Source organism: Pseudophryne corroboree, chromosome 8 (assembly GCF_028390025.1).
Source record: "Pseudophryne corroboree isolate aPseCor3 chromosome 8, aPseCor3.hap2, whole genome shotgun sequence".
In the NCBI taxonomy this organism is placed as follows: domain Eukaryota; kingdom Metazoa; phylum Chordata; class Amphibia; order Anura; family Myobatrachidae; genus Pseudophryne; species Pseudophryne corroboree.
Window position 1 is genome coordinate 117066511 of NC_086451.1, and position 23666 is coordinate 117090176.

Genomic DNA, 23666 nt, shown 5'->3' on the forward strand with positions numbered 1-23666 from the left:
TATCCCGGGTCATTAATAGAAAAGATTATCTCGTTAACTAAACAGGATTGCTAGGAGTAGATTGCGCATGAAATGGCCACTGTAAGAAATTTTAAATTAATAAACAATTCAAATCATTTTATATTACAAATTAAAACATAATTAGTTCTTAATATGCACAATCCACAGGAGATTTTATTATTAGGATTATGTCTGTTCACATAGCACAAGGGAATACAACACTGACTTCAATCTACAGTCCCATAATTCCATCCATCTACCAGAAAGCAGGTACATTTTCACTGGAAGTGTATTCAGCCTCAGTGGAACCACCGCTTTATGGGCTGAGCAACACAAATGAGAAGGTGTTTGTGAACTCACAGAAACTGATCCCTCATATCTGATTGTTCTCACTAGTTCCTAATGAATGTGATACACAATGGCTTATGGGCCCATATATTAGGGGAGTATCAGGGCAATTCCCCATTCTGCTGTTGACCGTGTCGAGGGAATGGGGATAATCAACATGTTGGAAATCCTCGATTTGCTGATTCCGACCAAAAAATGATTGGAATCAGCGAGTCAGGGATTTTTAACATGCTTTACCAATTGGCACATTGGGTCAGCTCGGTAAAATGGGAAATCGGGCTGTAGACATATGGCCTGTGTTAGTCCTGAACATGGTTGCCTTCCCTTTCTGCAGGTGATGTTTACAGATGATCGCGTCCATCTCAGATAAAGTGACTTCATCTATAGGGCACCACAAAATGACCCCAGAGCCGGTGATTACATTTAGAGAAGACTTTTAAGGCTCATGACAAGTACTACAAATCCCACTTCGGAAAAAATACAATTTACATGAGAGCACTCTCATTCAATGCTGTACCTGGGAGATGACAGCTTGAGATTTATGACGTGATTAGATGGGTGCGCAATGGTAGCCATGTTAAGATATGGGATGTTAGCCACAGCACCACTGGAGGGGCCAGTAACACAGAGCAGCCATGTACAGTATATGCAGGTTGGGCTGCTCCAGCGGTGAGGCATTCAATGCACAGCATGGAATAAAGAGAACTGAAGCCCTGTCTATGACAGGGAGCATTCCTTTATCGTACCTTCATAGTCAGAGCGACCTGTTGGGAAGACTCCTGTGGCTGACAGATAAATCAGAAGCGCGCTGTTCGCAGGCAGCTCCTACAACAGAAAAATAAGATTTTACTCACCGGTAAATCTATTTCTCGTAGTCCGTAGTGGATGCTGGGGACTCCGTAAGGACCATGGGGAATAGACGGGCTCCGCAGGAGACTGGGCACTCTAAGAAAGAATTAGGACTACTGGTGTGCACTGGCTCCTCCCTCTATGCCCCTCCTCCAGACCTCAGTTAAGGAAACTGTGCCCGGAAGAGCTGACATTACAAGGAAAGGATTTTGGAATCCAGGGTAAGACTCATACCAGCCACACCAATCACACCGTATAACTCGTGATAACTTACCCAGTTAACAGTATGAACAACAACAGAGCATCAAACAACAGATGCCAACATAACATAACCCTTTTATTAAGCAATAACTATATACACGTATTGCAGAAAGTCCGCACTTGGGACGGGCGCCCAGCATCCACTACGGACTACGAGAAATAGATTTACCGGTGAGTAAAATCTTATTTTCTCTAACGTCCTAGTGGATGCTGGGGACTCCGTAAGGACCATGGGGATTATACCAAAGCTCCCAAACGGGCCGGAGAGTGCGGATGACTCTGCAGCACCGAATGGGCAAACACAAGGTCCTCCTCAGCCAGGGTATCAAACTTATAGAACTTTGCAAAGGTGTTTGAACCCGACCAAGTAGCTGCTCGGCAAAGTTGTAATGCCGAGACCCCTCGGGCAGCCGCCCAAGAAGAGCCCACTTTCCTTGTGGAATGGGCTTTCACGGATTTTGGATGAGGCAAACCAGCCGCAGAATGAGCCTGCTGAATCGTGTTACAGATCCACCGAGCAATAGTCTGCTTTGAAGCAGGAGCACCCAGCTTGTTGGATGCATACAGGATAAACAGCGAGTCAGTTTTCCTGACTCCAGCCATCCTGGCTACACAAATCTTCAAAGCCCTGACTACATCAAGCAACTTGGAGTCCTCCAAGTCACGAGTAGCCGCAGGCACCACAATAGGTTGGTTCAAATGAAAAGATGACACCACCTTCGGCAGAAATTGCGGACGAGTCCGTAATTCTGCCCTGTCCATATGGAAAACCAGATAGGGGCTTTTACATGACATAGCCGCCAATTCTGACACACGCCTAGCCGAAGCTAAGGCCAATAGCATGACCACTTTCCACGTGAGATACTTTAGCTCCACGGTCTTAAGTGGCTCAAACCAGTGAGATTTCAGGAAACTCAACACCACGTTAAGATCCCAAGGTGCCACTGGTGGCACAAAAGGGGGCTGAATATGCAGCACTCCCTTTACAAACGTCTGAACTTCAGGAAGCGAAGCCAGTTCCTTTTGAAAGAAAATGGATAGGGCCGAAATCTGGACCTTTATGGACCCTAATTTTAAGCCCAGTCACTCCTGACTGTAGGAAGTGCAGGAACCGGCCCAGCTGGAATTCCTCTGTAGGGGCCTTCCTGGCCTCACACCAAGCAACATATTTTCGCCATATACGGTGATAATGTTTTGCTGTCACGTCCTTCCTAGCCTTTATCAGCGTAGGAATAACTTCATCCGGAATGCCTTTTTCCGCTAGGATCCGGCGTTCAACCGCCATGCCGTCAAACGCAGCCGCGGTAAGTCTTGGAACAGACAGGGCCCCTGTTGCAACAGATCCTGTCTGAGAGGCAGAGGCCATGGGTCCTCTGTTAGCATTACTTGCAGTTCCGGGTACCAAGTCCTTCTTGGCCAATCCGGAACAATGAGTATTGTTCTCACTCCTCTTTTTCTTACGATTCTCAGCACCTTGGGTATGAGAGGAAGAGGAGGAAACACATAGACCGACTGGTACACCCACTGTGTTACTAGTGCGTCCACAGCTATCGCCTGAGGGTCTCTTGACCTGGCGCAATACCTTTGTAGCTTTTTGTTGAGGCGGGATGCCATCATGTCCACCTGTGGCAGTTCCCATCGATTTGTAATCTGTGTGAAGACTTCTTGATGAAGTCCCCACTCTCCCGGGTGGAGGTCGTGCCTGCTGAGGAAGTCTGCTTCCCAGTTGTCCACTCTCGGAATGAACACTGCTGACAGTGCTTGCACGCGATTCTCCGCCCAACGAAGAATCCTGGTGGCTTCCGCCATCGCTACCCTGCTTCTTGTGCCGCCCTGGCGTTTTACATGAGCCACTGCGGTGATGTTGTCTGACTGAATCAGCACCGGTTGGTTGCGAAGCAGAGGCTCCGCTTGACTCAGGGCGTTGTATATGGCCCTTAGTTCCAGGATATTGATGTGCAGACAAGCCTCCTGACTTGACCACAGGCCTTGGAAGTTTCTTCCCTGAGTGACTGCTCCCCATCCTCGGAGGCTTGCATCCGTGGTCACCAGGACCCAGTCCTGTATGCCGAACCTGCGGCCCTCGAGAAAGTGAGCACTCTGCAGCCACCACAGAAGAGACACCCTGGCCCTGGGGGATAGGGTGATCAGCCGATACATCTGAAGATGCGATCCGGACCACTTGTCCAACAGATCCCACTGAAAGGTCCTCGCATGGAACCTGCCGAAGGGAATGGCTTCGTATGACGCCACCATCTTTCCCAGGACTCGCGCGCAGTGATGCACCGACACCTGTTTTGGTTTTAAGAGTTCTCTGACCAGAGTCACGAGCTCCTGAGCCTTCTCCGCCGGGAGAAACACCTTTTTCTGGTCCGTGTCCAGAATCATGCCCAGGAAGGGCAGACGAGTCGTAGGGATCAGCTGCGACTTTGGAATATTCAAAATCCAGCCGTGCTGTTGCAACACTTCCTGAGAGTGTGCTACGCTGATCAGCAACTGCTCTCTGGACCTCGCCTTTATGAGGAGATCGTCCAAGTATGGGATAACTGTGCCACCCTGCTTTCGAAGGAGCACCACCATTTCCGCCATTACCTTGGTAAATATTCTCGGTGCCGTGGAGAGACCAAACGGCAACGTCTGGAATTGGTAATGACAGTCCTGTACCACAAATCTGAGGTATTCCTGATGAGGTGGATAAATGGGGACATGCAGGTAAGCATCCTTTATGTCCAGAGACACCATAAAATCCCCCTCTTCCAGGCTTGCAATGACCGCTCTGAGCGATTCCATCTTGAACTTGAACCTTTTCAGGTAAATGTTCAGGGATTTTAAATTCAATATGGGTCTGACCGAACCGTACGGTTTCGGAACCACAAACATTGTGGAATAGTAACCCCTTCCTTGTTGAGGGAGGGGAACCTGTACCACCACCTGCTGGAGATATAATTTGTGAATTGCCGCTAACACTACTTCCCTTTCTATGGGGGAAGCAAGCAGGGCTGATTTTAGGTAACGGTGAGGGGGCATCACTTCGAATTCCAGCTTGTATCCCTGAGACACAATCTGTATAGCCCAGGGATCCACCTGTGAGCGAACCCACTGGTGGTTGAATTTTCGGAGACGCGCTCCCGGCTCCACCTGTGGAGCCCCAGCGTCATGCGTGGATTTAGTGGAAGCCGGGGAGGACTTCTGTTCCTGGGAACTAGCTGTATGGTGCAGCTTCTTTCCTCTACCCCTGGCAAGAAAGGACGCACCTCTGACTTTCTTGCCTTTTTGTGATCGAAAGGACTGCATTTGGTAATACGGTGCTTTCTTAGGCTGTGAGGGAATATATGGCAAAAAATTTGACTTCCCAGCCGTAGCTGTGGAAACTAGGTCCGAGAGACCGTCCCCAAACAATTCCTCACCCTTGTAGGGTAAAACCTCCATGTGCTTTTTAGAGTCGGCATCGCCTGTCCATTGCCGAGTCCACAGGACCCTTCTGGCAGAAATCGACATTGCATTTATTCTAGAGCCCAGTAGGCAAATGTCCCTCTGGGCATCCCTCATATATAGGACAGCGTCTTTTATATGCCCCAGGGTCAGTAAAATAGTATCCTTGTCCAAGGTATCAAGTTCCTCAGACAGTGTATCTGTCCATGCTGCTACAGCACTACACATCCAGGCCGACGCAATTGCCGGCCGCAGTATGGTACCTGAATGTGTATAAACAGACTTCAGGATATCTTCCTCCTTCCTATCCGCAGGATCCTTTAGGGAGGCCGTATCCTGTGACGGCAGGGCCACCTTCTTAGATAAGCGTGTCAGAGCTTTGTCTACCCTAGGGGAGGATTCCCAGCGTATCCTGTCCGTTGGCGGGAAGGGGTACGCCATAAGTAACCTTTTGGAAATCAGCACTTTCCTATCAGGAGAATCACAAGCTTTTTCACATAACTCATTTAACTCATGTGAAGGGGGAAAAGTCACCTCTTGCTTTTTCTCCCCAAACATATAAACCCTCTTGTCAGGGACAGGGTTTACCTCTGATATGTGCAATACATCCTTCATAGCTACAATCATGTAGCGGATGGCTTTAGCCATTTTAGGCTGCAATTTTGCATCATCGCCACTGGAGTCAGAATCCGTGTCGATATCTGTGTCAACAATATGGGATAGTGGGCGCTTCTGAGACCCTGACGACCTCTGCGCTGTAGGATCAGGCATGGGCTGAGACCTCGACTGTCCCAAGGCTTCAGCTTTTTCCAACCTTTTATGCAAGGAGTTTACATTATCATTTAACACCTTCCACATATCCATCCAATCAGGTGTCGGCGCCGTCGGCGGGGACACCTCATTCATCTGCACCTGCTCTGCCTCCACATAGCCCTCCTCGTCAAACATGTCGACACAAGCGTACCGACACACCACACACACAGGGAATGCTCTATATGAGGACAGGACCCCCACAAGGCCTTTTGGAGAGACAGAGAAAGAGTATGCCAGCACACACCCCAGCGCTATATGACCCAGGAATCACACAGTAACTTAGTGTTTACCCAGTAGCTGCTGTATATATGATTATTGCGCTAAATTTATGTGCCCTTCCCCCCCTCTCTTTTTACCCTCTTTCTACCGTGAGTCTGCAGGGGAGAGCTTGGGAAGCTTCCTCTCAGCGGAACTGTGGAGAGAAAATGGCGCCTGTGAGTGCTGAGGAAGAAGCCCCGCCCCCTCAGCGGCGGGCTTCTGTCCCGCGATTTGGTGTAAAAAATGGCGGGGGCTCATGCATATATACAGTGCCCAGCTGTATATATGCTGCTTTTGCCAGGAGGTACTCAATTGCTGCCCAGGGCGCCCCCCCCCCTGCGCCCTGCACCCTACAGTGACCGGAGTGTGTGGGCGCAATGGCGCACAGCTGCAGTGCTGTGCGCTACCTCATGTGAAGACAGGAGTCTTCTGCCGCCGATTTTGACGTCTTCTTGCTTCATCCGCCGGCTTCTGTCTCTGCGAGGGGGACGGCGGCGCGGCTCCGGGAACGGACGACCAAGGTTAAGTTCCTGTGTTCGAACCCTCTGGAGCTAATGGTGTCCAGTAGCCTAAGAAGCGCAACCTAGCCGCAGTTAGTAGGTTTGCTTCTCTCCCCTCAGTCCCACGTAGCAGAGAGTCTGTTGCCAGCAGAAGCTCTCTGAAAATAAAAAAAACCTAACTAAAATACTTTCTTAATAGCAAGCTCAGGAGAGCTCACTAAAATGCACCCAGCTCCTTCCGGGCACAGATTCTAACTGAGGTCTGGAGGAGGGGCATAGAGGGAGGAGCCAGTGCACACCAGTAGTACTAATTCCTTCTTAGAGTGCCCAGTCTCCTGCGGAGCCCGTCTATTCCCCATGGTCCTTACGGAGTCCCCAGCATCCACTAGCACGTTAGAGAAATATAGGTGTACATTATTTTTAATAAAGGGCAAATCTGTGACAACGGATGTAACAGCTAAGACATCACTAATTAACAGGTGCTGGCGTAAGCTTTTATTTTACAGAATGCAACAGTCCATGAACACCACATTTAAGCACCCTGTATACTGGGAAAACCAACAGGGACATATAGCATCAATAGTATTACAGGTTGAGTCTCCCTTATCCAAAATGCTTGGGACCAGAGGTATTTTGGATATGGGATTTTTCCGTATTTTGGAATAATTGCATACCATAATGAGATATCATGGTGATGGGACCTAAATCTAAGCACAGAATGCATTTTTGTTGCATATACACCTTATACACACAGCCTGAAGGTCATTTTAGCCAATATTTTTTATAACTTTGTGCATTTAACAAAGTGTGTCTACATTCACACAATTCATTTATGTTTCATATACACCTTATACACACAGCCTGAAGGTCATTTAATACAATATTTTTAATAACTTTGTGTATTAAACAAAGTTTGTGTACATTGAGCCATCAAAAAACAAAGGTTTCACTATCTCACTCTCCCTCAAAAAAGTCCGTATTTCGGAATATTCCGTATTTCGGAATATTTGGATATGGGATACTCAACCTGTATAGCATTTGGCAACGTGTAAGGCTAATGTGTCATTTAACCAATAAGGACTCCTTTCTTAGGTTTTCTGTGATCTACAATGCCGTTGACCAATCAGCTTCTGTAATTTTTCAAACATAGCCTGTAACACAACAGTTAGAAGCTGATTGGTTTGTACTTTTTCTTTCTCCAAGGCTTGGTACATCTTTCCCATAGTAAGTCAAAAACACATTGCGTTGAGAAAATTTAAGAAGGAAACCTAAAAATATTAAATACAGTAAAGGGATATATTAGAAGAAAAATTGACAAGAGACTGTCCCCGCAACATATGTTTAAAATAAGATTTTACTTACCGATAAATCTATTTCTCGGAGTCCGTAGTGGATGCTGGGGTTCCTGAAAGGACCATGGGGAATAGCGGCTCCGCAGGAGACAGGGCACAAAAAGTAAAGCTTTTCCAGATCAGGTGGTGTGCACTGGCTCCTCCCCCTATGACCCTCCTCCAGACTCCAGTTAGGTACTGTGCCCGGACGAGCGTACACAATAAGGGAGGATTTTGAATCCCGGGTAAGACTCATACCAGCCACACCAATCACACCGTACAACTTGTGATCTAAACCCAGTTAACAGTATGATAACAGCGGAGCCTCTGAAAGATGGCTTCCTTCAACAATAACCCGAATTTGTTAACAATAACTATGTACAATTATTGCAGATAATCCGCACTTGGGATGGGCGCCCAGCATCCACTACGGACTCCGAGAAATAGATTTATCGGTAAGTAAAATCTTATTTTCTCTATCGTCCTAGTGGATGCTGGGGTTCCTGAAAGGACCATGGGGATTATACCAAAGCTCCCAAACGGGCGGGAGAGTGCGGATGACTCTGCAGCACCGAATGAGAGAACTCCAGGTCCTCCTTAGCCAGAGTATCAAATTTGTAAAATTTTACAAACGTGTTCTCCCCTGACCACGTAGCTGCTCGGCAAAGTTGTAATGCCGAGACCCCTCGGGCAGCCGCCCAAGATGAGCCCACCTTCCTTGTGGAGTGGGCCTTTACAGATTTAGGCTGTGGCAGGCCTGCCACAGAATGTGCAAGTTGGATTGTGCTACAGATCCAACGAGCAATCGTCTGCTTAGACGCAGGAGCACCCATCTTGTTGGGTGCATACAATATAAACAACGAGTCAGATTTTCTGACTCCAGCTGTCCTTGCAATATATATTTTTAATGCTCTGACAACGTCCAGTAACTTGGAGTCCTCCAAGTCACTTGTAGCCGCAGGCACTACAATAGGCTGGTTCAGATGAAATGCTGACACCACCTTAGGGAGAAAATACGGACGAGTCCGCAGTTCTGCCCTGTCCGAATGGAAAATCAGATATGGGCTTTTGTAAGATAAAGCTGCCAGTTCTGACACTCTCCTGGCCGAAGCCAGGGCTAGAAGCATGGTCACTTTCCATGTGAGATATTTCAAATCCACCTTTTTTAGTGGTTCAAACCAATGAGATTTTAGAAAGTCCAAAACCACATTGAGATCCCACGGTGCCACTGGAGGCACCACAGGAGGCTGTATATGCAGCACTCCCTTAACAAAGGTCTGGACTTCAGGGACTGAAGCCAATTCTTTTTGAAAGAAAATCGACAGGGCCGAAATTTGAACCTTAATAGATCCCAATTTGAGACCCATAGACAATCCTGATTGCAGGAAATGTAGGAATCGACCCAGTTGAAATTCCTCCGTCGGAGCACTCCGATCTTCGCACCACGCAACATATTTTCGCCAAATTCGGTGATAATGTTGCACGGTTACTTCCTTCCTTGCTTTAATCAAAGTAGGAATGACTTCTTCCGGCATGCCTTTTTCCTTTAGGATCCGGCGTTCAACCGCCATGCCGTCAAACGCAGCCGCGGTAAGTTTTGAAACAGACAGGGACCCTGCTGAAGCAAGTCCCTCCTTAGAGGTAGAGGCCACGGATCTTCCGTGATCATCTCTTGAAGTTCCGGGTACCAAGTCCTTCTTGGCCAATCCGGAACCACTAGTATCGTTCTTACGCCTCTTTGCCGTATAATTCTCAATACTTTTGGTATGAGAGGCAGAGGAGGAAACACATACACCGACTGGTACACCCAAGGCGTTACCAGCGCGTCCACAGCTATTGCCTGCGGATCTCTTGACCTGGCGCAATACCTGTCCAGTTTTTTGTTGAGGCGAGACGCCATCATATCCACCATTGGTCTTTCCCAACGGGTTACCAGCATGTGGAAGACTTCTGGATGAAGTCCCCACTCTCCCGGGTGAAGATCGTGTCTGCTGAGGAAGTCTGCTTCCCAGTTGTCCACTCCCGGGATGAACACTGCTGACAGTGCTATCACATGATTCTCTGCCCAGCGAAGAATCCTTGCAGCTTCTGCCATTGCACTCCTGCTTCTTGTGCCGCCCTGTCTGTTCACATGGGCGACTGCCGTGATGTTGTCCGACTGGATCAACACCGGTTTTCCCTGAAGCAGAGGTTCTGCCTGGCTTAGAGCATTGTAGATTGCTCTTAGTTCCAGAATGTTTATGTGAAGAGACGTTTCCAGGCTCGTCCATACTACCTGGAAGTTTCTTCCTTGTGTGACTGCTCCCCAGCCTCTCAGGCTGGCGTCCGTGGTCACCAGGATCCAATCCTGTATGCCGAATCTGCGGCCCTCCAATAGATGAGCACTCTGCAACCACCACAGAAGAGACACCCTTGTCCTTGGAGACAGGGTTATCCGCAGGTGCATCTGAAGATGCGACCCTGACCATTTGTCCAACAGATCCCTTTGGAAAATTCTTGCGTGGAATCTGCCGAATGGAATTGCTTCGTAAGAAGCCACCATTTTTCCCAGGACTCTTGTGCATTGATGTACAGACACCTTTCCTGGTTTTAGGAGGTTCCTGACAAGCTCGGATAACTCCTTGGCTTTTTCCTCCGGGAGAAAAACCTTTTTCTGAACCGTGTCCAGAATCATCCCTAGGAACAGCAGACGAGTTGTCGGCATTAACTGGGATTTTGGAATATTCAGAATCCACCCGTGCTGTTTTAGCACTTCTTGAGACAGTGCTAATCCCATCTCTAGCTGTTCTCAGGACCTTGCTCTTATTAGGAGATCGTCCAAGTATGGGATAATTAATATGCCTTTTCTTCGAAGAAGAATCATCATCTCGGCCATTACCTTTGTAAAGACCCGAGGTGCCGTGGACAATCCGAACGGCAGCGTCTGAAACTGATAGTGACAGTTTTGTACAACGAACCTGAGGTACCCCTGGTGTGAGGGGTAAATTGGAACGTGGAGATACGCATCCTTGATGTCCAAGGATACCATAAAATCCCCCTCTTCCAGGTTCGCTATCACTGCTCTGAGTGACTCCATTTTGAACTTGAACTTCTTTATGTACAGGTTCAAGGACTTCAGATTTAGAATAGGCCTTACCGAGCCATCCGGCTTCGGTACCACAAAAAGAGTGGAATAATACCCCTTCCCTTGTTGTAGAAGAGGTACCTTGACTATCACCTGCTGAGAGTACAGCTTGTGAATGGCTTCCAAAACCGTCTCCCTTTCGGAGGGGGACGTTGGTAAAGCAGACTTCAGGAAACGGCGAGGTGGATCTGTCTCTAATTCCAACCTGTACCCCTGAGATATTATCTGCAGGATCCAGGGATCTACTTGCGAGTGAGCCCACTGCGCGCTGTAATTTTTGAGACGACCGCCCACCGTCCCCGAGTCCGCTTGAGAAGCCCCAGCGTCATGCTGAGGCTTTTGTAGAAGCCGGGGAGGGCTTCTGTTCCTGGGAAGGAGCTGCCTGTTGCTGTCTCTTCCCTCGACCTCTGCCTCTTGTCAGATATGAATAGCCCTTTGCTCTCTTATTTTTAAAGGAACGAAAGGGCTGCGGTTGAAAAGTCGGTGCCTTTTTCTGTTGGGGAGTGACTTGAGGTAGAAAGGTGGATTTCCCGGCTGTAGCCGTGGCCACCAAATCTGATAGACCGACTCCAAATAACTCCTCCCCTTTATACGGCAAAACTTCCATATGCCGTTTTGAATCCGCATCGCCTGTCCACTGTCGCGTCCATAAAGCTCTTCTGGCCGAAATGGACATAGCACTTACCCGTGATGCCAGTGTGCAGATATCCCTCTGTGCATCACGCATATAAAGAAATGCATCCTTTATTTGTTCTAACGACAGTAAAATATTGTCCCTGTCCAGGGTATCAATATTTTCAATCAGGGACTCTGACCAAACTACCCCAGCACTGCACATCCAGGCAGTCGCTATAGCTGGTCGTAGTATAACACCTGCATGTGTGTATATACTTTTTTGGATATTTTCCATCCTCCTATCTGATGGATCTTTAAGTGCGGCCGTCTCAGGAGAGGGTAACGCCACTTGTTTAGATAAGCGTGTTAGCGCCTTGTCCACCCTAGGAGATGTTTCCCAGCGCTCCCTAACCTCTGGCGGGAAAGGGTATAATGCCAATAATTTCTTTGAAATTTTCAGCTTTTTATCAGGAGCAACCCACGCTTCATTACACACGTCATTTAATTCTTCTGATTCAGGAAAAACTATAGGTAGTTTTTTCACACCCCACATAATACCCTGTTTAGTGGTACCTGTAGTATCAGCTAAATGTAACGCCTCCTTCATTGCCAAAATCATATAACGTGTGGCCCTACTGGAAAATACGGTTGATTCGTCACCGTCACCACTGGAGTCAGTGCCTGTGTCTGGGTCTGTGTCGACCGACTGAGGCAAAGGGCGTTTTACAGCCCCTGACGGTGTTTGAGTCGCCTGGACAGGCACTAATTGATTGTCCGGCCGTCTCATGTCGTCAAACGACTGCTTTAGCGTGTTGACACTATCCCGTAGTTCCATAAATAAAGGCATCCATTCTGGTGTCGACTCCCTAGGGGGTGACATCCTCATATTTGGCAATTGCTCCGCCTCCACACCAATATCGTCCTCATACATGTCGACACACACGTACCGACACACAGCAGACACACAGGGAATGCTCCTAACGAAGACAGGACCCACTAGCCCTTTGGGGAGACAGAGGGAGAGTTTGCCAGCACACACCAAAAGCGCTATATATATAACAGGGATAGCCTTATAATAAGTGCTCCCTTATAGCTGCTTTATATATATAAAAATATCGCCATAAATTTGCCCCCCCTCTCTGTTTTACCCTGTTTCTGTAGTGCAGTGCAGGGGAGAGACCTGGGAGCCGTCCTGACCAGCGGAGCTGTGAGAGGAAATGGCGCCGTGTGCTGAGGAGATAGGCCCCGCCCCTTTTCCGGCGGGCTCGTCTCCCGCTATTTTGTGAATCCAGGCAGGGGTTAAATATCTCCATATAGCCTCTGGGGGCTATATGTGAGGTATTTTTAGCCTTTATATAGGTTACATTTGCCTCCCAGGGCGCCCCCCCCCAGCGCCCTGCACCCTCAGTGACTGCGTGTGAAGTGTGCTGAGAGGAAAATGGCGCACAGCTGCAGTGCTGTGCGCTACCTTTAGAAGACTGCAGGAGTCTTCAGCCGCCGATTTTGGACCTCTTCTGACTTCAGCATCTGCAAGGGGGCCGGCGGCGCGGCTCCGGTGACCATCCAGGCTGTACCTGTGATCGTCCCTCTGGAGCTGATGTCCAGTAGCCAAGAAGCCAATCCATCCTGCACGCAGGTGAGTTCACTTCTTCTCCCCTCAGTCCCTCGTTGCAGTGATCCTGTTGCCAGCAGGACTCACTGTAAAATAAAAAAAAACCTAAGCTAAACTTTTTCTAAGCAGCTCTTTAGGAGAGCCACCTAGATTGCACCCTTCTCGGCCGGGCACAAAAATCTAACTGGAGTCTGGAGGAGGGTCATAGGGGGAGGAGCCAGTGCACACCACCTGATCTGGAAAAGCTTTACTTTTTGTGCCCTGTCTCCTGCGGAGCCGCTATTCCCCATGGTCCTTTCAGGAACCCCAGCATCCACTAGGACGATAGAGAAAAAGGGGTATAGTACATAGAAACATAGAATTTGACGGCAGATAAGAACCACTTGGCCCATCTAGTCTGCCCCTTTTTTATCCTTTAGGTAATCTCAACCCTTTTTGAACCTTAATTATTTGTAAGGATATTCATATGCCTATCCCAAGCATGTTTAAATTGCTCTACAGTCTTAGCCTCTACCACCTCTGATGGGATTCTATTCCACTTGTCCACTACCCTTTCTGTGAAGTTTTCCTTAAATTTCCCCTGAACCTGCCTCCCTCCAGTTTCAGTGTATGTCCTCGAGTTCTAATACTCCTCTTCCTTTGAAGAATGTTTCCCTCCTGAACTTTGTTAAAACCCTTGGTATATTTGAAAGTTTCTATCATGTCCCCCCTTTCCCTTCTCTCCTCCAAACTATACATGTTAAGATCTTTTAGCCTTTCCGGGTAAGTTTTGTGATGTAGGCCATGCACCATTTTAGTTGCCCTTCTTTGTACACTCTCTAATGTATTTATATCCTTCTGGAGATATGGTCTCCAGAACTGGACACAGTATTCAAGATGCGGCCGTACCAATGACCTATACAGTGGCATTATCACTTCTTTTTTCCTGCTACTGATTCCTCTCCCTATGCAACCAAGCATCTGACTTGCCTTTCTCATTGCATTGTTGCATTGCTTTCCTGCCTTTAAGTCACTTGAAATAGTGACTCCTAAATCCCTTACCTCCTCAGTAGTTTCCATTATAGTACCCTTGATACTATATTTATCCTTTGGGTTTTTGAGACCCAAGTGCATGATTTTGCATTTTTTAGCATTAAACTGTAGTTGCCACATTCTTGACCATTTCTCAAGCCTAGCTAGGTCAACAATCATTTGTTTTACCCCTCCCGGTGTGTCTACCCTGTTGCAAATCTTTGTATCATCTGCAAAAAGGCATACTTTCCCTTTAATACCATTTGCAATGTCACCAACAAAGATATTAAAGAGAACTGGTCCGAGTACAGATCCCTGGGGTACTCCACTGGTAACATTTCCTTCCAAAGATTGCACTCCATTTACTACAACTGTCTGTTTCCTATCCTGCAACCAGGTTCTTATCCATTTAACCGTTTTGTAATCCACCCCCACGCTTTCAAGTTTATTTAGCGATGTGGGACAGTGTCAAATGCCTTACTAAAGTCCAGATATGCTACATCTACAGCTCCCCCTTGATCTATTATTTTCGTCACAGAGTCAAAAAAGTCAATAAGATTTGTTTGGCATGATCTACCACCAGTAATTCCATGCTGTTTTGGATCCTGTAAGTTGTTTGATTTAAGATATTCCACTACTCTTTCTTTCTTTTAATAGTTTTTCTATTACTTTCCCTACTACTGATGTAAAGCTTACTGGTCTGTAGTTACTTGCTTCTTCCTTGCTTCCACTTTTGTACAGTGGAACTACATTTGCTCTTTTCCAGTCCTCTGGAATGGCACCTGTATTTAGTGACTGGTTAAATCATTCTGTTAATGGTGCCACCAGCACATCTTTTAGCTCTTTTAGTATCGTTGGGTGTATCCCATCTGGCCCAATTGATTTTTCCACTTTTAGTTTTGAAAGTTCTGTTAAGACCTTCTCTTCTGTAAATGCAGTTTCACCTACCTTATTTTTATAAATGTCCTTGCAGCTTAACTGTGGCCCCTTCCCTTCTCCTTCTGTTGTAAATACGGAGCAAAAATAATGATTTAGGTGATCTGCTATTGCCTTGTCTCCCTTCACCAAATTCTCACTCTCTGTCTTAAGTCTTATTATTCCTCCATTTGATTTTTTCCTTTCATTTATATACTTAAAAAAAGTTTTGCCCCCTTTATCTACTGACTGGGCCATTTTCTCCTCAGCTTCTGCCTTTGCACGTCTGATCACTTTCTTAGCATCCTGCCGTCTGTCAAGATACACCTCTTTGTCATTATTATTTTGAGTCTGTTTGTATTTCCTAAAAGCCAGCTTTTTTGCCTTCACACTAGTTGATACTTATTTTGTAAACCACGCTGGCTTCCTGTTCCTGGTGCTTTTCCTAACCCTTTTGATACAAAGGTCTGTTGCCCTTACCACTGCCCTTTTCAGGTTTTCCCACCTCTCCTGCGCTCTTTCCAAGTCCCTCCAGTCCGCCAATGAATCACTTAAACATCTCCCCATTTTTGCAAAGTCAGCATTCCTAAAATCCAACACCTTTGTTTTTGTGTGACAGGAGTTGTATCCTGTCTTTATACTAAACCTTACTGCTTGATGATCACTGGATCCCAGGTGCTCACCCACATATGTGTCTGATATCCTGTCACCATTTGTGAGAATTAAATCTAATATGGAGTCTTTGCGAGTGGGTTCCCTCACCAATTGCTTGAGAGATGCTCCCTGTAAGGAATTTAGAAATTTGCCACTTATAGCTGAACTAGCAAAAGACCCCTCCCAATTTACATCAGGTAAATTAAAGTCTCCCATGATTATGATTTCTCCCTTTAAAGCCATTTTAATGATGTCCAACAATAGGTTCCTGTCCAAATCCTGTCCCTGGCCTGGTGGTCTATAGATCACCCCAATGTGAATAATATCCTTCTCCCTGGTTTCTATGGTGACCCAAAGGGCCTCTGTTTTGTCTTCAATATTTTGTATTAAAGTTGCATTTATGGTTTTTTTCACATACATTGCTACCCCTCCTTCGATTCTTCCCATTCTATCCTTCCTAAATAAATTGTATCCTGGTATAGCAATGTCCCAGTCATGATTCTCACTGCACCATGACTCTGTAATTGCCACAATATCCAGATTATTCCTTGTCATTATTGCAATTAGCTCTGGAATTTTGTCTCTTAAGCTCCTAGCATTTGCACACATAGCTTTAAGAATTTGGTCTGCGCATCTGTTACTAGTAGCCATATCAAGAAAATACTAAATAAATGACAAGTTTAAAGTTGAAATTACTTGTTTGGTGATGTTGCTCAGTGTTTGTTATTTGTTTTTTTTTTACTAATCAGTAATTATACTCTGTGCTTAACACCACGACTACACCTCACTAAATATAAAGATATAGTACACCTGAACACAATGGCCAAATGTTCAGGGAGGTAAACACCAGTCAGCATGCAATAATAAGCTGTTTCACCGCGCAACTTCCCCACACATGTAATGACAATTACAAGAAAATCATTACATCAAAAAACATACATGAGTTTGTATAAGAGAAAAAATCCACAAAGAAATATAAGCAGGCGCTAGTGTACTGGCTATGAGACAATGATAATATTAATACTGACTGCAGCTTCACTTATTCGAGGTGCTGAGCCTCAAAAAACACCAAAATGATAATAAAAACCTCAAAGAGAAGCGCTGTCACTAAAAGTATAATATATTTTATTAAAATGACCTTAATCACATTATTAAGAATTATGAGAAAACCTAAACATCCTGTGACTTTAAGAAATACTTTGGCAGCAAAACATCAATCATTTAAAAATGTAGCAATTCGTATTCCTCACTGAGGACCTCCTTTGGAACAATGTATCAATCTACCCTCTAAGCGATATATAATAACTCTTATAGTTAAAAGGAATTCCTTAAGATAAGCTCCACGCGTGGGCTAATTGAAACACTTGAGACCATATATTGGTTGAGGGTTTGAGAGTTCATCCGTGGTGTATATAGGAATTATTCACATTGATGTTATCCGCTCAATTATTTGAGAGATCCCTATTAGCCCTTAGTTCCCAATAATGCTGTCCATAATTGACAAGCTTTTCTTAGGAAGCTTATAGTAGCACAATAACAGATTAAGCATACACCGCTATTTGGAAGTCTGTTATTTTGCTTAACCCAGCTTATGCAGTATGACAACAGTTACTTTATGTCCATAGGGCGCCGGTTGCCCACTCTTGGACGCTGCAATAAGATGAACAGGGCTTGTAGGTGATAATAGATGGAACGCTCACAATCTCATTCAGAGCGGCATGAACATTCAAAGACTATAACGCTCTCTCACCACTTTGTATAAGAGAGAACTGTAGTGAGCAGATTGGGGATGCCTTTGCATAGGTTAAAAAAAACAGATAATATGCATAAGATGAATAACATACTTTTGAGTCATTACGGCAGTCCATTTGTGTTAATGTTGGTGTGTTGATGTTTCCCATCTGTTTTCCTTCGGTTTAACGCAGGTATAACGCTAATTTTATAATAACACTTTTATGTCAGCACTTCTATGGAAGCACTCCCAGCCGACGGCTTCCAGCCTTATACTAGACATTAAATAGGAACAATTGCCATGTGAATGCAATGATTGCAAACTCCTCCCGATACAATCCCACTTCAAACTAAAGCAATAAATTAGCTTACACAAACAGGCATTACATACCAATAAGGCAGCCAACTAAATCTTTACAAAGTGGAAAAAAAACAAAAAAAAAATAAGATTTTACTTACCGATAAATCTATTTCTCATAGTCCGTAGTGGATGCTGGGGACTCCGTCAGGACCATGGGGAATAGCGGCTCCGCAGGAGACAGGGCACAAAAGCAAGCTTTTAGGATCACATGGTGTGTACTGGCTCCTCCCCCTATGACCCTCCTCCAAGCCTCAGTTAGGTACTGTGCCCGGACGAGCGTACACAATAAGGAAGGATCTTGAATCCCGGGTAAGACTCATACCAGCCACACCAATCACACCGTACAACTTGTGATTTGAACCCAGTTAACAGTATGATAACAATGAAGTAGCCTCTAAAAAAGATGGCTCACAACAATAATAACCCGATTTTTTGTAACAATAACTATGTACAAGTAATGCAGACAATCCGCACTTGGGATGGGCGCCCAGCATCCACTACGGACTATGAGAAATAGATTTATCGGTAAGTAAAATCTTATTTTCTCTAACGTCCTAGTGGATGCTGGGGACTCCGTCAGGACCATGGGGATTATACCAAAGCTCCCAAACGGGCGGGAGAGTGCGGATGACTCTGCAGCACCGAATGAGAGAACTCCAGGTCCTCCTCAGCCAGGGTATCAAATTTGTAGAATTTTGCAAACGTGTTTGCCCCTGACCAAGTAGCTGCTCGGCAAAGTTGTAAAGCCGAGACCCCTCGGGCAGCCGCCCAAGATGAGCCCACCTTCCTTGTGGAATGGGCATTTACAGATTTTGGCTGTGGCAGGCCTGCCACAGAATGTGCAAGCTGAATTGTACTACAAATCCAACGAGCAATAGTCTGCTTAGAAGCAGGAGCACCCAGCTTTTTGGGCGCCAACAATATAAACAGCAAGTCAGACTTTCTGACTCCAGCCGTCCTGGAATTATATATATATATATATATATATATATATATATATATATATATATTTTCAGGGCCCTGACAACGTCTAGCAACTTGGAGTCCTCCAAGTCCCTAGTAGCCGCAGGCACCACAATAGGTTGTTTCAGGTGAAACGCTGACACCACCTTAGGAAGAAACTGGGGACGAGTCCGCAGTTCTGCCCTGTCCGAATGGAAAATCAAATATGGGCTTTTGTAAGACAAAGCCGCCAATTTTGACAATCGCCTGGCCGAGGCCAGGGCCAACAGCATGGTCACTTTCCATGTGAGATATTTCAAATCCACAGATTTGAGTGGTTCAAACCAATATGATTTGAGGAATCCCAACACTACGTTGAGATCCCACGGTGCCACTGGAGGCACACAAGGGCTGTATATGCAATACTCCCTTGACAAACGTCTGGACTTCAGGAACTGAAGCCAATTCTTTCTGGAAGAAAATCTATAGGGCCGAAACTTGAACCTTAATGGACCCCAATTTGAGGCTCATAGACACTCCTGTTTGCAGGAAGTGCAGAAATCGACCTAGTTGAAATTTTTTCATGGGGCCTTCCTGGCCTCACCCACGCAACATATTTTTACCACATGTGGTGATAACGTTGTGCGGTCACCTCCTTCCTGGCTTTGACCAGGGTAGGTATGACCTCTTCCGGAATGCCTTTTCCCTTAGGATCCGGCGTTCAAACCGCCATGCCGTCAAACGCAGTCACGGTAAGTCTTGGAACAGACAAGGTCCCTGCTGGAGCAGGTCCTTTCTTAAAGGCCGATGCCACGGTTCCTCTTGGAACAGACATGGTACTTGCTGAAAGCAAATCCCTTCTTAGCTCCCGGGGCCATTAGTCCTCTGTGAGCATCTCTTGAAGTTCCGGTTACCAAGTCCCTCTTGGCCAATCCGGAGCCACGAGTATAGTTCTTACTCCTCTATGTCTTATAATTCTCAATACCTTGGTTATGAGAAGCAGAGGAGGGAACACATACACCGACTGTTACACCCACGGTGTTACCAGGACGTCCACAGCTATCGCCTGAAGGTCTCGTGACCTGGCGCAATACCTGTCCCATTTTTTGTTCGGGCGGGACGCCATCATGTCCACCTTTGGTCTTTCCCAACGGTTCACAATCATGCGGAAAACTTCCCGATGAAGTTCCCACTCTCCCGGGTGGAGGTCGTGCCTGCTGAGGAAGTCTGCTTCCCAGTCGTCCACTCCCGGAATGAACACTGCTGACAGTGCTATCACATGATTTTCCGCCTAGCGAAAAATCCTTGCAGTTTTGCCACTGCCCTCCTGCTTCTTGTGCCGCCCTTTCTGTTTACGTGGGCGACTGCCGTGATGTTATCCCACTGGATCAATACCGGCTGACCTTGAAGCAGAGGTCTTGCTAAGCTTAGAGCATTATAAATTTGCTCTTAGCTCCAGTATATTTATGTGGAGAGAATTCTCCAGACTTGATCACACTCCTTGTGTGACTGCTCCCCAGCCTCTCAGGCTGGCCTCCGTGGTCACCAGCATCCAATCCTGAATGCCGAATATGCGGCCCTCTAGAAGATGAGCACTCTGTAATCACCACAGGAGAGACACCCTTGTCCTTGGATATAGGGTTAGCCGCTGATGCATCTGAAGATGCGATCCGGACCATTTGTCCAGCAGATCCCACTGAAGAGTTCTTGCGTGAAATCTGCCGAATGGAAGCGCTTCGTAATAAGCCACCATTTTTACCAGGACTCTTGTGCAATGATGCACTGACACTTTTCCTGGTTTTAGGAGGATCCCGATTAGCTCGGATAACTCCCTGGCTTTCTCCTCTGGGAGAAACACCTTTTCCTGGACTGTGTCCAGAATCATCCCTAGGACCAGCAGACGTGTCGTCGGAACAACTGCGGTTTTGGAATATTTAGAATCCACCCGTGCTGTCGTAGAACTACTTGAGATAGTGCTACTCCGACCTCCAACTGTTCTCTGGACCTTGTTCTTATCAGGAGGTCGTCCATTTTCTTTGAAGACGAATCCTCCTTTCGGTCATTACCTTGGTAAGGACCCGGGGTGCCTTGGACAATCCAACGGCATCGTCTTGAAACTGATAGTGACAGTTCTGTACCACGAACCTGAGGTACCCTTGGTGAGAAAAGGCAAATTTTGGGACATGGAGGTAAGCATCCCTGATGTCCCGGGACACCATATAGTCCCCTTGTTCTTTGCTATCACTGCTCTGAGTGACTCCATCTGGATTTGAACCCTTGCAAGTGTTCAAATTTTTCAGATTTAGAATAGGTCTCACCTAGCCTTCAGTACCACCATATAGTGTGGAGTAATACCCCTTTCCTTGTTGTCGGAGGGGTAATTTTATTATCACCTGCTGGGAATACAGCTTGTGAATTGTTTTCAATACTGCCTCCCTGTCGGAGGGAGACATTGGTACAGCAGACTACAGGAACCTGCGAGGGGGGAAACCTCTCGACATTCCAATCTGTACCCCTTGGATACTACTTGTAGGATCCAGGGGTCCTGTACGGTCCCAGCGTCATGCTGAGAACTTGGTAGAAGCGGTGGAGGGCTTCTGTTCCTGGGAATGGGCTGCCTGCTGCAGTCTTCTTCCCTTTCCTCTATCCCTGGGCAGATATGACTCTTATAGGGACGAAAGGACTGAGGCTGAAAAGACGGTGTCTTTTTCTGCAGAGATGTGACTTAGGGTAAATAACGGTGGATTTTCCAGCAGTTGCCCTGGCCACCAGGTCCCATGGACCGACCCCAAATAACTCCTCCCCTTTATACGGCAATACATCTTTGTGCCGTTTGGAATCTGCATCACCTGACCACTGTCGTGTCCATAAACATCTTCTTGCAGATATGGACATCGCATTTACTCTTGATGCCAGAGTGCAAATATCCCTCTGCGCATCTCGCATATATAGAAATGCATCCTTTAAATGCTCTATAGTCAATAAAATACTGTCCCTGTCAAAGGTATCAATATTTTTAGTCAGGGAATCCGACCAAGCCACCTCAGCTCTGCACATCCAGGTTGAGGCTATCGCTGGTCGCAGTATAACACCAGCATGTGTGTGTATACTTTTTAGGATATTTTTCAGCCTCCTATCAGCTGGCTCCTTAAGTACGGCCCTATCCGTAGATGGTACCGCCACTTGTTCTGATAAGCGTGTGAGCGCCTTATCCACCCTGAGGGGTGTTTCCCACCGCGCCTTAACTTCTGGCGAGAAAGGGTATACCGCCAATAATTTTCTATCGGGGGAAACCCACGCATCATCACACACTTCATTTAATTTATCTGATTCAGGAAAAATAAGAATTTACTTACCGATAATTCTATTTCTCGGAGTCCGTAGTGGATGCTGGGGTTCCTGAAAGGACCATGGGGAATAGCGGCTCCGCAGGAGACAGGGCACAAAAAGTAAAGCTTTAGGATCAGGTGGTGTGCACTGGCTCCTCCCCCTATGACCCTCCTCCAAGCCTCAGTTAGGATACTGTGCCCGGACGAGCGTACACAATAAGGAAGGATTTTGAATCCCGGGTAAGACTCATACCAGCCACACCAATCACACTGTACAACCTGTGATCTGAACCCAGTTAACAGTATGATAACAGCGGAGCCTCTGAAAAGATGGCTCACAACAATAATAACCCGATTTTTGTAACTATGTACAAGTATTGCAGATAATCCGCACTTGGGATGGGCGCCCAGCATCCACTACGGACTCCGAGAAATAGAATTATCGGTAAGTAAATTCTTATTTTCTCTATCGTCCTAGTGGATGCTGGGGTTCCTGAAAGGACCATGGGGATTATACCAAAGCTCCCAAACGGGCGGGAGAGTGCGGATGACTCTGCAGCACCGAATGAGAGAACTCCAGGTCCTCCTCAGCCAGGGTATCAAATTTGTAGAATTTAGCAAACGTGTTTGCCCCTGACCAAGTAGCTGCTCGGCAAAGTTGTAAAGCCGAGACCCCTCGGGCAGCCGCCCAAGATGAGCCCACTTTCCTTGTGGAATGGGCTTTTACTGATTTTGGCTGTGGCAATCCTGCCACAGAATGTGCAAGCTGAATTGTACTACAAATCCAACGAGCAATCGTCTGCTTAGAAGCAGGAGCACCCAGCTTGTTGGGTGCATACAGGATAAACAGCAAGTCAGATTTTCTGACTCCAGCCGTCCTGGAAACATATATTTTCAAGGCCCTGACAACGTCAAGCAACTTAGAGTCCTCTAAGTCCCTGGTAGCCGCAGGTACCACAATAGGTTGGTTCATGTGAAATGCAGAAACCACCTTAGGTAGAAATTGAGGACGAGTCCTCAATTCCGCCCTGTCAGAATGAAAAATTAAGTAAGGGCTTTTATATGATAAAGCCGCCAATTCTGACACACGCCTGGCTGAAGCCAAGGCTAACAGCATCGACACCTTCCATGTGAGATATTTTAAGTCCACAGTGGAAAGTGGTTCAAACCAATGTGACTTTAGAAAACTCAACACCACATTGAGATCCCAAGGTGCCACTGGAGGCACAAAAGGAGGCTGTATGTGCAGGACCCCTTTTACAAATGTCTGAACTTCAGGTACTGAAGCCAGTTCTTTCTGGAAGAAAATCGACAGGGCCGAAATTTGAACCTTAATGGACCCTAATTTTAGGCCCATAGACAGTCCTGTTTGCAGGAAATGAAGGAAACGACCCAGTTGAAATTCCTCTGTAGGGGCCTTCTTGGCCTCACACCACGCAACATATTTACGCCAAATGCGGTGATAATGTTTTGCGGTTACGTCCTTCCTGGCTTTGACCAGAGTAGGGATGACTTCTTCTGGAATGCCTTTTTCCCTCAGGATCCGGCGTTCAACCGCCATGCCGTCAAACGCAGCCGCG

At 46.6% G+C, this 23666-nt stretch overlaps 1 protein-coding gene across 2 annotated transcripts in view; it reads right to left on the reverse strand.

The window, feature by feature from the left end:
* The window catches only part of SCAI (suppressor of cancer cell invasion), a 455550-nt gene that overhangs the window by 62376 nt on the left and 369508 nt on the right, over positions 1 to 23666 (reverse strand). For both annotated transcript variants that reach the window (XM_063936887.1, XM_063936888.1), the window contains exon 11: positions 1095 to 1173. In XM_063936887.1, coding sequence (XP_063792957.1) covers positions 1095 to 1173 — 79 coding nt within the window. The remainder of the gene's footprint in view (positions 1 to 1094; positions 1174 to 23666) is intronic.